Below are 12497 nucleotides of genomic sequence, written 5' to 3'. Positions count from 1 at the left end.
ACTTCAAACAACTTGAAGAAAAGAGGGATGTACAATCAATATAATGGAGGGGTAGGAACCAAAAATGTGCAGTTGTCAGCTATCTTACATATGTACCTGCTGCTCCTCTTTTATGAGACTTACATTAGCCAAATATAGGAGTAGTAGAGAATGAATGGAGTAGGAAACTCTTTGAATATCTAGGATAGAAAAGAATTACATTTGAGATATGCTGTGCAATAGAAAGCCTGAAGTTTGCCATTATAGACTCTATAACTTCAAATTGTAAAATCAAAAATTCAAAATGTTCACATTATTGAATACAGATATATGTATCAGAATTTATAAAATAATTATCTAGAATCCTGAAAATGATCTTATTTTCATGCATATGATTGATATGATTGTTCTCTTTACAAACTAATTTACATGACAAGTTGTAATAGGATAAAAAAACTTCACAATATTCACAGAAAGCTCTGGCCTTCCTCCAAGTATAAAGCTTTGTTTCTCAGAAAAACAAAACAAGGATTATAATATAAAGGCATTCTTGTTCAGAAAATGGCTTGAATTTGGCTCTTTGTTTCTCAATACCACAGTATTACAAATACGTATCTTTGTTCCTACAATCCATAAGAATCTGGATGAGTTTTCTATTTCTCTTTGCATGAAAATTGTTCCATGAAATCCACAGGCAGCAAGAAAAGAAGGCTCTCTTTTATTAGATTTCTAAGTGTATATAATGATGGCACAAGCAAAATGGTTCTTGAAAGAATGACTATTCAGTAGTAAAGCAAATGTTACATATACTTTACATATACTATATATACTATAATGTAACATATACATCACATATACTATTGATGCATAATAAGTATGCAATAATGCTTAAAGTGTGGATTGATAAAATAAATCTAAAGATTGAATTACCATACAAGGTTTATCTCCAGTTTGTCTCTCTTCCCACCCCCCCTTTTAAACTTATCTTTTGAGTAGCATTTCAATAACAGACTGCCCTTTCTGAATGTTATGTTATATAGTATTGGGAGTGTAGATAGTCATTCCTGTAATATGTGTTCATATCCAGCATTGGAATATTACTCATACTTTTTCTGGCACAGAATTTCGTTACATTAGGCAAAAGTGTTGGAGTGTTTACACTATTGCCTTCACAGGAATTAATTGTGTTTCCTATTCCTAAAACAACTGTGGTTCTAGCAAATAATGTTCTGGAACCAAAGAAATAAATAACCAATAAGTTACTTCCTTAGTCATCTGTACCAAGGATTTGTTACTTTCCAAACAGAGCTGGATTTCCTAGTTAGTGAATAATGTAAATACTGAAGAAGGCAGTAATTTGAGATCTCAGATGGGAAAACTGGCTTCCCTCTGTGAGTTGCAGAGTTTAAGCCAGCAGACATTAGGGAATCATTGTGAGATCATGAATCAGAGCTTGACTGTCTCCTGAAACTTGGCTAACTTTTGCTCTGCAACTGCTAAATGTGCTACTTTATTAGGTTCTTCAGAACAAGTGTGCTTTTTGCAACACTTCTGAGGTGGTCATGACGGGAGATGGCAGTGCAATGTGGAATCTAATGTGGAAATACTGCATTTCAGTCAGGACAATCAGGTACTGTTTGAAATTTACAGCCCGTCCAGCTAGTCCGTTTGTCTAGGGAAATGTTCCATTCAGTTGGCATTTGGTACAATACAGCAAATGCTGATTGAAGAAGAGTATTATTATTTTCCTTCAGTTATGCTGGGGGTCAAACTGTGTTTTAGCCCTAAAAGTTTAATTCTTTTGTATGGATAGCACTTACAGTATATGTGACGTATATTCCACCATTGCTTTTGTTTACAGGCACTGCAAGTGAACTTTGTAGGATATAAGTAAAACCATAGGAGTAACTTAATCTATTCCTCTGGGTAGTATTGTCAGAATCTTACTTGATGTTCTATATGTTTTTTAAAAAGCCTATCCTTTTCAGTACAGCAGGCTGTACTGATCCTTTCCTCATTCTTCTGACCAGTTTGTTACATTGAATGTTTTTCTAAGCTCTGATCCTGTAACTTTGAAAGAAGCTGAAGTGAGGAAGGACACCATTAAGCAAATACTTGAACTGGTTTACGGAGTTTCTTCCTTATTTATTTCATGCTATGATTTCTTTTAAACTGTGGTGTATATTTTGCATGGGATCTTTGTAGCCAACACTCTCAAGGAAATACGTGGTCTAAGTAATCACTATATTTCACACTGTAATTATTAACTGTGGTAAAGAAATAGTCTAGCCTGGTTATTTGCATGACATTTATTTCACATTTGTTTAAACACGTAAGAGGCTTTAAGATTTCACTTTCAATCCTAGAGGGGGGAAAATCTGTTGTAGCTATAGATCCCAAGGGGGCCAAAGGGCAAAGGATTACTTATTATATAAAGTAGGATTGATTGCTTGGGCTTTCCATAAATGTAAAGAATAGTTTGGGTCAAGATTAGGGGCACTACTGGAGTGACTATGGAATAGTGAAATAGTTTCCATTATCTTATTAAAAATATTAACTCTGACCTTCAGGACATAAAAATATATACTCTTAAATATATGCACAAAAAATAAGCAGCAAGGCGGAAGCAGTGAGTCATATACAAGTAAGTAAAAGCACTGCAGATTTAAAGAGGATTGGTATTTGTTTATATAGCTGACAAATAACTATTTCTATCTTTGCTACAGAAAAGAAATATAAACATTGGGACTAAATTTAGATTTACCGTGTTTTCAAGTATGGTCATGTTTCAGCTTTGCCCCTATTATTGCATTCCAAAGTAATAATCTTGATACAGATCTTTAAATGTTTGGAATAAAGTGTTAGTGTGAAATGTTAGTTAGAAGTTATGTACCTACTGTGAAGCAGCACTGAAATTAGCTTTTGCTTAGAGAAATGTATTCAGAATTCCCCTATGTGATAAGAATTACAGACCCTTAAAGCAGCTGTCTACTTTTCTAAAAGAAAATATAAGATAAAACCACAGATAGACTACCAATAGGCTGCACATGATATCTAACTCCCTTTCTTCTTGCCACTTTCATAAATCTCAGCCTACTGGAGCCCTGAACTACTCATCCATAATACCCAGCCTTGGGGTAAGATGTTTCCACATTGGTGTCCCTTTTCCTTCCCTCCCATTTCCCTCCCTCCCTTCCTTCCCATCAAAAAACGTTGAAATTTTGTTTTTAGATCTAATCAAAACAAATTATCCCAGAAATTAACTAGTATAGTCAGTTTAGTACTAGAGGTAGACATCCCTTTCTCTCTGAGTTCAGGTCAAGAGTTTTAAACATGTTGAGTATTTAAATCATGTCAGGTCATAATTTCCAGATTATCATATTTCAGAAAAGGTTACAACTTGATAATTAACTGTCCATTGCTGCAGCCACTTTCATTTTCAACAATGCTTTTTCTGTCTCGATGGACCCAAACTTTCATTAAGTAGAAGCATTATCAATTACAGGAAAAACTATACAATTGTACAAATGAAATCCCTTCATGTCTTGTATGTAAGAGAATCCATTTTTGTCATCTGAAATGTAGTGTTCATAGTAGAGCAGAATTATTTTAGATTATTTAAATTAAACTAAAATAATGATACACTTGTTTGCCTAGCCATACTATTCCGTCTCCTTTCCTTGTAGGCTTTCCTTGCTTCATTTAACTGACTCCATCCTACTGATTCTTTCAACTATATTGGAGCTCTTCATGTTTCTTAGGAAGCACCAGATTCTGTTCAAAATAATTCATCCATGTATTTAATAAATTTCAGTCAGTCCTTTTGTTTACCTATCACATGCTTGCCAACTGACATTTCATTTTTCATTTCACTGATAAGGAGAATGTCTTCAAAAATCCCTTTCACTTATTGCAGTAAAATAATCAAATTATTGTCTTAAATTATTTTCTTACATTAGAGTAGCTAGTGATAAAGTCTCTGTGTGTCTGCCTGAGCTCTTTAAAATGTCCAAAGAACTAGTTGATTTTCAAATGGAATGGATTTAGTATCCAGAGATATGTATTTCATCCTTAGAGTTTTGATTTTTAAGATTGCTGTTATGCAGAAAACAATATGTGTTGTGTATAAATGATACCCAGGACTGCATTAAATGCTTCAAATTTAAAAAATAAAATTCTCCACAGAATTTCTGTTGTATGTCCTTGTGGTGCTAGCATTTCAGATCTACAGAATCATGCCAGTACAAAAACACTAGTAAACACTGCCAGGAAAGGGATAAAATCAATTAGATATTACATTACCAATGTTTTTAATAGTAAAGCCTGAAGTAGTTTGTTCCCAAATTTGGTTTAGTGGTTGGAAAAATAGACTGGAACGTTCTTAGTCAACATATTCACTACCCACAGGGAATAAATTGCTGGGTTTACAAGAGAGTAATGCATAACTTTATGCTTGCATCTTAAAGTTCAATTTTCAAGGAATGAAAGAAAAGATTTGATGGTTTGCTTTCAAAGCTTCACACATCTGGAAAAAGTAAAACATTGTTCTTTCATTGTGAGATGTCATGGTACTTTCATCATGTACAGACTTTTCCCATCTTGTTTCAATGAGCCGTCTTTCAATTATTGTGCTTCATTTCTGTTGCAAACAATATATTAGCATCTTTCTAAATAGTATTGGCTTCAAATTTTACTGATAGAAGAGAATATTTGTTGCTCAGGGTTGAGCTGTGAGGTTCTTGGTGGTCTCTGAGTTTCGTTATTTTCTTGCAGACGTTTCTGCAAATTATATATTATTAAAAAATAAATCAGAATACATAATTTGTATATCCCTATTGGAAGTATTGAGAGGAAGAGAAAGAGGAATGGCTCTGGTAATTTTTATTAAAGAAACTGACCAATACCACTATGCTGAGTTTTAACAAAGTGGAATGGTATAATCCCATATTGAGTTCTGCATTTCTATCTAGCATGTGTCAAATATATTTTTAGGATACCTCTGTTTTTATAATCAAATACAAAACCAAAAACATTGAACATGAACATTGTGTTCATATGATCTGCTTAACTAGGTCAATGAAAGCAGGGTTAGCACTTGTGACAGAAGGAGCTGGAGTACAAAACAGCCCAATGGCATTTGGAGCTAAAATAACTTTCCCAGATTCCCCTATGCTATGCAAATAGAAACAAAAAAAATATATAAGAAATTAAGATATTATCCAGCAGCCAACTTACTTACAGTTCTATTGTTGTCCTGCAAACCTTACAGATGTTTTTTTTTAAAGTGAGGCCACAACCTCACAAAGGCTTTCCCCTCTCAGAGATAAACTAAAACAATGTCCAGTGTTTTCATGTCCTATTGTGGGGTGGTCTTAGAACCAGATGCCAGAATATTCAATTTCTGCAAGAAATTGATTTGTGATACAAAGCACACTGTGCTCCTAAATTAATCTGCTGTTACCATATATGGTAGGAAACAGTCAGCCATAATGAATGTTACCAACCAAATTGCTTTAATGCACAGTGGTGAAGGCTGCCATGTTGATTTTTCTCTTAGGCAGCAAAAAAACCTTTTGTTCCAGCATTGATAGACTCATGAAGCATATTTTAACTGTCTTATTGCCATCAATAATATTTGAACTGTTTATTTTTGACCATGTTCAAATCTAATTGAACTCAGCTTGGTGTGCCAACATATTTACGTTTAACTCAACTTTATTCCTGGATTCTATGTGGTTTCTCAGACTTTTTAATGGATTCCAACAGCTTTCAGTATGCTGAAGATCTGTACTTTCAGGCAGCGGAACCTGGCATTATACTGTGTAACCCTAGATGTTAGAAACCTAATCTAGTTGGTGAAGTTACCAAATTATTTATTTAAATTATTTAATTTATTAATTTATTTACACTGTGGTTTCACAAAATGTTTCTTAATGTAGAAGCAAAAGTACCAAGAGACTGGTAAAACCAGTTGCAGCATTGAGACAAGAGATATTTTCACATTATTTGGTGATGTTCTTTATGGTATGAAACTTTTGCTTACTTTACTGCTTCTAGTCCTATTTTCCAGACTACAAGGGTCGGTATTTATACTGATACAAGACTGTTATAATTTTCAGCAATTACTTCATGAAACTAAACTGCACATACTGTATTATTGGTGTTGTTGACAATTAATGTTGCTGAAGTTGCTGTGATTCAAACAAAAATAGGAGAATGTATGCAGATGTAATATGTTAGGCATCTTGATGAAGTGGCATTCTTAAGAAAACTGGCTTTTAAATAGTTGGTAAGTATGGAAGTACCTTGTTTATTATGATTTTATATAGCAACATGACAAGGATCTTTCTTAAAACCTAAAAAAGTATATTCAGAATGTTTTAACAATAAATAATGGTCCTGTTTTAATAGATAATTGTTTCCAGTATGTTATTTTTTGTATTTGGACTTGTGATACTAACCTCTGTTTTTGCCTTACTTCCAAAGCAAACTGAAATTTTTACTAGATATATCTTTTACAGAATTTAAATACATAAAGTTCAGTTTTCCTACTGAACAGCCTATAGGGAAATAAATCTCTCAATTTATTGCATAATAATCTTTATTTCCTTAAATACTTTTTCTTCTCTTGTTTTTTACAAACTTTGAAAATTTAGAATGTGTTTCCCTCTTGGCATTCTTAATAGGAATGTTTCAATATGCTTCATTTTGTATTTCGTTATATCTTCTGAAAATGTATGTACCATGGATTATTCAATCAAAATAGTTTTGAATTAATTATAGTATGGTCTAATCCTTTAAAAATTCTGACATGCGGATGCACTTTTAAATGATTTATTTTATTCTGTCATGGTGTCACTCTGTGATGCTTTTATCCCATTAACAATCTTAGAAATGCTCTACATTTTTTAAAGAACATGTTTCTATAATTAATGAAAAAATATGAATTCTTTCAGGTACTCTGTATATACTTTGATATGGAAATGAACTAGGAGGCAGTGTATGAGAAGCAAATTATATTCCCAAACCCAAAATTCACACTGACATTCTAAATGTATATATTATAGAATACATTTATCTGTTTAAAACAAAAAATTAGTTGAATAAATGTATAAAGAATTTCTTTTGTATGTTATCCAAAGACCTCCAGATTCTCTTTTGTTAAGAAACTTTAGTTTTGTGCTGAGGTCTTGAAATATTATTATTTTTTAGTACATGTACTTTAATATACAAAGTAATTTTCATACCTAAATTAGTTTTTCAATATCTAGACACCCATGCTTATGAATATTACTCTGATAGTTATAACGTTAATATAAACTAATATGGCAACATATCAATATGGTATAATTGTAGACTTTAAATATTATTAATTTTATTATTTCTTGGGCCATATGTATGATATATGTATGGCTATTTTAACACAAATAAGTTTTTAAAATAAAGCAGTTTTATCACCGCAATCTTTCTTAAAAGACACATCTTACCATTTCAAACAGCATTAAGAATGTTCTTAAGTCAATTTGTGCTATTTCCTAATAATTACAAATAATTTTCCTTAAGCTATTAGAACATTCAAAGATTTGCACAAATAATGCTTGTTTTTCCAGTGAATTATATATCAGGGAATTTTGTGATAACATGCATTTTAAACCAATGCATTTCAGCTTTTGGAAAACCTTGTAAATTCACCTTAATTTTATAAAACTTTGATTTGTGTGTAGCTCTTGAAAATGAAAATGAGCAAAACACATGACACAATCTCAAAGATAGCTTAAGGGTTTTTTTTTTTTCCTTTTCTTTATAGTATGGGTTTCTCTTTCTTTGAAGCACAGATCTTGCTAATAAAACAATTTGGATAACAAACACAGTCCAGCCATGGGTCAGGTAAAAAGTTCAAATCCCAGATGGTCTCTATCTGCATATAACCTATCTACCAGATGAGTCCCCATGATTATGTATTTTTCCCAGTGTTAAGCCAATTTGTTACAGTGGTCAAATATTTATGAGTCTTAAAACTCTCACTAGGATAAATTCAGTCTTGCTGAATACCATTTGGATAGATTTTCATGTATATGTGAAACTAAATGAGAGAATATTGTAAGAATTCCCTTAAAGTCTTGGAGTGTTTGAAGGACCATATTCATAAATAAGCATTCATAGCACAAAGCCTAGTGTTATATAACATTATGGAAAATCAGCTAAATTGAATGAAAGTCAACCTTATTATTCTATTTATAACATTTACTAAAAAGAGTTAAGAGTATATTTTGTATCGTGCCAACTTTAGACTTTCCATGTTTTAATGGGAATTACAGTTATGCTTGTATTCCCGTAATAAGTTTAACATTAATGATTTAAGGTCATTACAGCTGAATTATTTAATATAATACTAATTATATTTGGTAAAAACCCAGTTTATACAAAAAGCGCTTAGTGTTAATTCAGATATTTGTACTACTCCAATGCACTATGCATTAAAAAAAAAGTACTATTGTAAAACAATACAATGCGTTTAGATTTCTGACATGTTCTATAGTGCTATCAGTAAGAAGCATCTTTAAAAGAAACCTCCATCGAAATGAAAGGATGCTTAGGAATTGGGTGAAATTGAAATTTAATCCTGCTGAAGCAGTGTTGTGATCTGCCTCTAGGCAGTTTGATTTTAAATATTCATTATGCAGTATCTGATTACAGAGTTTTCTTCATGCAAGCTATATTAAGCTACTCAAGGACAGAACCTTTTCTCTAGTACCCTTATTCATTTTATTAGCTATTTTTAAGTTAAAGGATAAGCTGAACAAGTCTCAACAAGTTATTTTTCCCCGTCTGTATTTCATTTCATTTCATTTTTTATTAAAGTACTATTTTCCAAGAAGCCTGAATAATTCCCAAAGTGCTTAACTCTGGAAGCTAATTAAAAGTAATCTCCTAAATTAATTTTAGAAGCAATATTAATTGAAAATAAAGACAACCATATTTTATCAGTGTTATTTTAGGCTGTATATTTATCCTTGTGTACCAGAGACAAATGCTCAGTAAAATGAATAAATATTTCTCCAGGTCACATTCCATTCCAGGCAAGCACATAGAGACAACCATGTAGGGGTTTTTGGGGCAACAGCAAAGAAGCTATTTGCTAATTACCTTCTTACCAGTCTTTTGACTTCCAAATTTCACCTAGTTTTCCCAGGTAACAAAACCTGACCCTGCCTAACTTCCAAGCCAAGACAAACTCAGCCATGTGCCTAAAATGAAGGTGAACTTTTCCTATAGTTGACCTCTTTAAAGGTTCTGAATAGGACGTTTAGCTTTTAATTTGTGGTGACTATGGAGATTCTCAATCATCTAGGTCAGTGATGGCTAATCTTTTTGCCGTCGCGTGCCAAAAGCATAGGGAGCATGGGGGGGGTGTCATGCGTGCCTGTGCCCACACCCATAATTCAGTGCCCCGCCTCCTGGGCATGCACACGTGAACCCCCCTGCTCCCACTTTTGGCACACAATGGCAAAAAGGTTACCGGTGCGCCTGGTAGGCCCGTTTTTTGTCCTCCCCAGGCTCCAGAGCCTTTCTAGGAGCCTGGGGAGGGCGAAAACGACCTCCCCCACCCACCTGGAGGCCCCCAGAGGACGAAAACAGCCTGTTTCCCAACTTCCGGTGGGACCGGAAGGCCCGAAAATCAGCTGGCCAGCATGCACATGCATGCTGGATCTCAGCTATGGCAATGCTTACGTGCCCACAAATATGGTTCTCTGTGCCCCCTGCGGCACGTGTGCCATAGGTTCACCATCACGGATCTAGGTCATTGTTGTCCCAAAAGTGCTTTTTCCAAAAGGTAAATGGACTTCCTTGAAAGAAAGAAAATCCAGTTGCCTTTTGGAAAAAGCATTTTAATTTGTAGGTTTTCTTTTCTAATCTTAGAGTCTCAGTATTTTAAGAGAATGATTCTTGCAAAGTAATACTTACGTGCTTTAAAAAAGTAACATTTATAAATAATACAGGGAGAATAAAGAGAAATAAAGGGGAAATTGCTATGTGAACATCTTGTTATGACAAATACACACTATAACTAGTTTTAAGAAAGGAAAAACAGTTTTGTGTAGGAAAAAATACATAAAAATATCTCAGGGCACATGAAAAATTAATGATTCAGTATTTATTTCCTAATTTCCAGTGGTATATTGTTTGAAATTATTAAACATCATATGTAAGACTACTTGTAGCTCTGGTATATAAAATACAAGCATTAGTTAAGCATATGTTGAGAAAAGTCCTTACTCTGAGTCTCGTTTGGCATTCTTTCTGACTTTAATTTATCTTATTTGTTCTATCATAGGTTTTAGAGACTGTACAAGTAGTACTGACAATTTTCTCTTTTCCTTGACCTTTCTGTCTCATGTCTATAAGCATTTCTATGAGAAAATTGATAATATTCACCTTTGAAGTTGCAAAAATCCCTTCTATTTCGAGATCTGCCAAAATTCAGGCATGAGTGTTTCCAAGAAACATAATTACACTGCTATTCAGCAATGTATAGTGAATAGGTTACTGATTGTGTAACTCACAGACTTTACATTTTGATGTCGTACATATTTATTTAAAAGCATAGATGTAGCTTTTACATCATTTTCCAGTCTGGTCTATTATCCTGCAATTTTCTTGTGATCTCCTAGCCAAGCCCTACCCTGCTCAGTGTCATTCCTAAGCAGCTTGGGGCCTCAGCAAAATACCCTTTATAGTAATTGTATCCTAGGTTTTAAATGTGAATATCATGGCTATCCTGAAGTGATTTGTTGCCCCATATTAAAGCATCCCACCAGGACTTTCATCTTTGGGATATAAGCTATCTCATATATTTTTTAAAAATGTAAAGAAATTAAATAAAGATATGTGTAGAAGAAAACAAATGATATTTTCAATTACAAAATAAAAATCAAATTTTCTCTTTTTGTTAAGCTTTTTCTAGCTTCAGAGTATAACAAATGTATTATTAAGTGCTTTAATACCTATACCTTATTGCATATGTTTCATTGAGAAAAATTAGTTAAGTTACTAAATTTGTCTATACTTATGATGAATATACTGTATATGAGTATAATATACTTATGATGAAGATTGGAATATACTATATATATATACTATATATTTCTTTTTCTTCATTATATTCTTTCTTTTTTCTGGCACTTTTTCTTTATATTCCTTTTTCTTTAGTTTGTATTACTGTTGTAATCAAAATCCTTAATAAAAATTATATCTCTAAAAGAAGCAAATGGACTGAGACTGACTACAAGAGCTGAAGACCTGGGGGAAAAGGAAAGAGTTAGAGAGCTAAGAAATAGTTAATATAAGAAAGCATTATGCTAAAAACATGGGAATAGAAACACAGACATAGAACATAGAGAAATGAATAGATTAGTAGAAATAGATGTAAACTTATAGTAATAGGAAGACATTAGAATAAGATGAGAGCCACATCAGTGTAGTGGTTAAGGCATCAGTCTAGAAACCAGGAGACTGTGAATTCTAGCTCCATTTTAAGCACAAAGCCACCTAGGTGACCTTCGACTAGTTGTTAAAATTTAGCTGGGAATCTAAAAGTCAAGATATAAATACTAAGGTTCTAAAGTATCTAGAACTTCTGAAGAATTCAGTTATTAATTCTGATTCTGCATATTGTTAGAAAACATTAACTTGAGGAGGATAACTTCTTAGAAGAAGTAAACTAGAGATTACTTGCGCTATAAACTTTCTATGGAACTCTCTGGGAATATCTGACTTTATGGTGGCCTTTGATAACATTAATATATGGTATATATCCTTGAACCAAAGTTTATGAGGTGCCAGAGGATTTGATTCTTTCTCTGTTCCTGCTTAATATCTATATGAAGCCACTGAGTGAGGTCATCCATAGATATATATCCCTATTCTTGATGAAATAAGCAAAGTTGTGACATCCTGACTTAGTGCTTGGAGGCTGTGAATTTGGATGGGGAATACCAGGCTTCAGCTCAATGTTGCAAGACTCAATGGCTTTGGGTTTGGGATCTGCCAGGATCTGAACATTTACTGTCTTTAGCTTTGGATGAGGTGGCACTGCCCCAGACCTGGTGCATAATCTGGATTTATAACTTCTGATTGATGAGCAAGTGACAGTTGTGGTTAACAGAGCCTTTGCAGAACTTTGGGTTGTGTGCCTGTTGTGCCCAGGAGACCCTAAACTCAGTCATCCATGCCCTGGTCACCTCCCACTTGAATTACTGTAATGCAGTTTTCATAGAGTATATGGAAGTTTCAGTTGATACAAAATGTGGCAATGGGCAGTTATGCATGCACCTAGATCAGCATACATTACACTTCTGTTCCGTAAACTTGTTTCGTACATTGTTTCCAGGCTCACTTCAAGATGCTGATAATGACCTGTGAAGCCATATATATAATTGAACTGGATTATTTGAAGTACTGCCTCTCCCCAATCACATCTCCCCATCCCACCACATCCAGCAATAAGGACATGCTGT

At 33.6% G+C, this 12497-nt stretch overlaps 1 protein-coding gene across 14 annotated transcripts in view; it reads left to right on the top strand.

Moving 5' to 3' along the window:
- Positions 1–12497, top strand: part of IQSEC1 (IQ motif and Sec7 domain ArfGEF 1) — a 298864-nt gene that overhangs the window by 165900 nt on the left and 120467 nt on the right. The window contains exon 1 of one of the 14 annotated variants that reach the window (XM_034437821.3): positions 1347–1609. The exons of the other annotated variants lie outside the window; for them this stretch is intronic. Coding sequence (XP_034293712.1) covers positions 1542–1609 — 68 coding nt within the window. The 5' untranslated portion in view covers positions 1347–1541. Of the gene's footprint in view, positions 1–1346; positions 1610–12497 lie in introns of those variants that run through there. 14 annotated transcript variants of the gene reach the window in all.

The sequence above is a fragment of the Pantherophis guttatus genome, chromosome 2 (assembly GCF_059756535.1).
Source record: "Pantherophis guttatus breed Tessera chromosome 2, ASM5975653v1, whole genome shotgun sequence".
NCBI lineage: Eukaryota > Metazoa > Chordata > Lepidosauria > Squamata > Colubridae > Pantherophis > Pantherophis guttatus.
Note: the sequence above shows the minus strand (reverse complement) of the source record. Positions and strands in the feature narration are given on the sequence as shown.